General features: G+C 71.8%; 1 protein-coding gene across 1 annotated transcript in view; it reads left to right on the top strand.

Moving 5' to 3' along the window:
* NCKAP5L (NCK-associated protein 5-like) overlaps positions 1-3,280 on the top strand; it is a 4,726-nt gene extending 1,446 nt beyond the window's left edge. Inside the window, exons 6-11 of the mRNA XM_014947453.1 lie at positions 25-70; positions 414-2,177; positions 2,257-2,410; positions 2,500-2,578; positions 2,673-2,957; positions 3,081-3,280. Coding sequence (XP_014802939.1) covers positions 25-70; positions 414-2,177; positions 2,257-2,410; positions 2,500-2,578; positions 2,673-2,957; positions 3,081-3,280 — 2,528 coding nt within the window. The remainder of the gene's footprint in view (positions 1-24; positions 71-413; positions 2,178-2,256; positions 2,411-2,499; positions 2,579-2,672; positions 2,958-3,080) is intronic.
* The last annotated feature ends 11 nt before the right edge of the window (positions 3,281-3,291 follow it).

The following is a 3,291-nucleotide window of genomic DNA, read 5'->3' as shown; positions in this document are numbered from 1 at the left end:
GGCTGTGGCATCCCCCTCCCCAAGCTTGTGCTATTGCCTTTTCCAAGCCTGTGGTGTCCCCAAACCCGTGGTACCCCACTTCCTGGGCCTGTGGTGTCCTCCCCTCTGTCCCCTTCCCCGCTTCCGTGGTGTCCCCATCCCTGAGCCTGTGGCATCACCCTTTCCAAACCCAACTGCCCACAGTGTCCCTGTCCCCGAGACTGTGGCTGTCCCTTTCTCCAGGTCCCTGGCATCAACCCCTCTAAGCCCCTCCGTCTGTGATGGCCCTGGCTCCAAATCCCTTTGCCCCTGGTGTCCCCATCCCCGACGCCATTGTGTCCCTCTCCCTGCACCCCTCCAGCCATAGTGTCCCCAGGGCATCCCCCTCTCCCAGACCCACCACCCTGGGGCCTTGTTGCCATGTGACCATGGAGTGACAGTGCCTGCTCCCCGCAGGTGCCCCCATCAGTGCCGTCGGGCAGCCCTGGGCTCAGCCCCGGTGGCCCCCCCCTGGATGCTCTCTCCCCCTTCTTCAAGAAAAAAGCCCAGATCCTGGAGGTGCTGCGCAAGCTGGAGGAGACGGACCCGCTGCTGGGACCCCTCCCGGCCTCCCCGGGCTCCCCGGAGCCCTGCACCGCCCCGGGCTGGCCCCCCTGCCCGCTGCGGGGGTCAGGGGCTGCCGGGGGGTGCCGGGGGGCCGAGGGCAGCCCCTGCTCCTCGCCAGAGGAGGCCGCGGCGCCGCGGGGGGCCCTGCTCAGCGCCTTGGCCGAGCGGCTGCTGCGAGGTGAGGGGGGGTGCTGCCGGCGCAACGGCGAAGCCCCCGGCGGGCCCCCCCGGCAGCGGCACGGCGAGCACCCTGCTTTCCTGGGGCTCTACCCCCTGGGCGAGGAGAGCCTCGAGGGGGGATTCGCTCCGGTCTCACCCGGGGGGGGCACCAACCCCCTGCCCTCGCCCCCCAAGGTGCTCAAGCTGCCCCCCCCCCCAGGGGGGCTGCACCTCAGCCCCCAGCTCACCCGTGCCTCCAAGATCCCCTGCCGCGGCGGCAACCCTGAGGCCTCGCCGGCGCTCAGCCGCCACTCCTCTCCTGACGCCCCCCCAGAGCCTGGCTCCCCTGAGCCCCCCGCCTTCCCCACACCGTGCACCTTCGAGGCGGCCGAGCAGCCCCCTGGGCCACTGGGACCCCCCAGCAGTGGCGAGCGGGTGGCCACCTCCCCCCCCAGCACCCGCCGCGGCGCAGGCGGCTCAGCCCCCTCCCGCCGCCCCGGCAAGAAGCCCCCTGAGCCGGGCTACCTGCCCTTCAAGGAGCGCCTGGCTGCCCTGGGCAAGCTGCGGGGGGCTGAGAGCCGTGAGCCCCCCGGCCCAGGGCGGCCCGAGCGAGGTCACGGGGCTGAGCCGCGGCCCCCTCCCCGGGGGTGTTTGGGGGGCAGCCTGAAGCACCCTGAGCCGGCACATGGCGGGGAGCCCCTGGCCCGGTGCTACTCCTCCGGCTCCATGGGAGAGCCCGGCAAGGCGGGGGGCAAGGGACGCCCCGCCAGTGGCAGGACCCCCCCACGGGCTCCCTTGGGCCCCCCCGCCAAGGCCGCCCGCAGCCCCCACGGCAGCCCCACCAAGCTGCCCACCAAGGCTGGTGCTGGCAAAGCTGGGACACCGCGGGGCGAGGAGTTGGCTGGCGCCAAGGCAGCAGGGGTCCCCCGCAAAGCCCCACCGGCCACCGAGCCCCCTGGCACGGGGCCGCCGCCGGGGGCTGCCGGGCACTCGGCCATCGAGGAGAAGGTGATGAAGGGCATCGAGGAGAACGTGCTGCGGCTGCAGGGGCAAGAGCGGGCGCCGGCCGGTGAAGCCAAGGGGAAGGCGGCTGGCGGCTTGGCCAGCTGGTTCGGGCTGCGCCGCAGCAAGTTGCCGGCTCTGAGCCGTCGCGGTGACGGAGGCCGTGGCCGGGAGTGGGCCGGGACGCCGGCTCCCCTGCGGCGGGAGGTCAAGTTGGCTGCCCGCAAGCTGGAAGCCGAGAGCCTCAACATCTCGAAGCTGATGGAGAAGGCGGAGGACCTGCGGAAGGCGCTGCGGGAGGAACACGCCTTCCTGCAGGGACTGGCGCTGGAGAAGGGGCGTCCCCGCGGGACCCCCCGCGGCCCCGGCCACCTCCCGGTGATGTATCAGGAGGTGACGGCTGAGACCTTCATGCAGCAGCTGCTCGACAGGTCAGTGGTGGCCGTGGGGGGACATCGGGAGGTGGTGAGTGCCCTCCCCCAGCCCGCCCTGACGTGTCCTTGTCCCCAGGGTGGACGGGAAGGACGTGCCCTACGAGAGCCGCCTGGAGCACAAACGGGAGCTGTGTGACCTCCGGCGGCCCTCCCCTGACGCCAAAGACCCCCGGCTCTGCTGCCCACCCCGCAACGGCATCGTGGGACACCTGCGGGAGCCCCCCGACAAGGTGAGGACTCCCTCCCTCCTTCACTGCCGTGTGCCTTCTCCAGGGCAGGGGGACACCCCATGGCCATTCCTCCTTCCCCCCCTCAACAGGTGCCCGACGTTGGGCTCCGGGACGAGCTGCCGTTGGACGAGAGCTTGTCTGAGACCGGGACGTCGCAGCACTTTGCCAGTGAGGGGGTGCCCGGGGGAAGGGGTGGAGCAAATATAGGGGGGGAGGCACCAGTGTGGCTCCTGGTGCTGACACCCCCGCCTTGTGCCCGCAGCCTGCGGGTCACTGACGCGGACGCTGGACAGCGGGATCGGGACCTTCCCGCCCCCCGACTACGGAGGGGTGCCAGCCAAGAGCACCCCCAAACCCCGGGGCCGCCCTGAGCTGCTGCCCGGCGCCATGCTGGCACGGCCACCCGCCATCACCAAAGTGCCGCGCAAGGCCCGGACGCTGGAACGAGAGGTGCCCAGCGCCGAGGAGCTGCTGGTGGCCACCAAACACCGCAGCGCCCCGGCATGTCGCCCGTTGGCCCCCCCCGGCCCCCGTGCCAGTCCCCAAGGTGGGTGTCTCACCCTGCTGCATGCCAGGGCCCCGCACCTTTGCGAGGTGCACCGGGGGTTGGCAGCTGGTGGAGGATCGTGGGGGGCCCAGGAGGTAGCACCCACCTCTCTCCCCCCAAAAGTTTTCCCTGCAGACGCGGGGGATGATGCCGGGAAACCACGGCGCGTCCAACAGAGCAAGAATTGGACCTTCCCCAATGCCAAAGCCTGCGGTGCCACCGACCCCTTCCTCTGCCCCCCCGCGGGGCTGGAGGGGCTGCATCGTCCAGCACTGGTAAGGTGGGGGACGAGGGACGGGGGGGGGGGGGGGTGGGGAACATAAATGGCACTGAT

Source organism: Calidris pugnax, unplaced genomic scaffold (assembly GCF_001431845.1).
Source record: "Calidris pugnax isolate Ruff unplaced genomic scaffold, ASM143184v1 scaffold155, whole genome shotgun sequence".
NCBI classification, from domain to species: Eukaryota; Metazoa; Chordata; class Aves; order Charadriiformes; family Scolopacidae; genus Calidris; species Calidris pugnax.
This window is presented reverse-complemented; position numbering and strand designations above follow the sequence as displayed.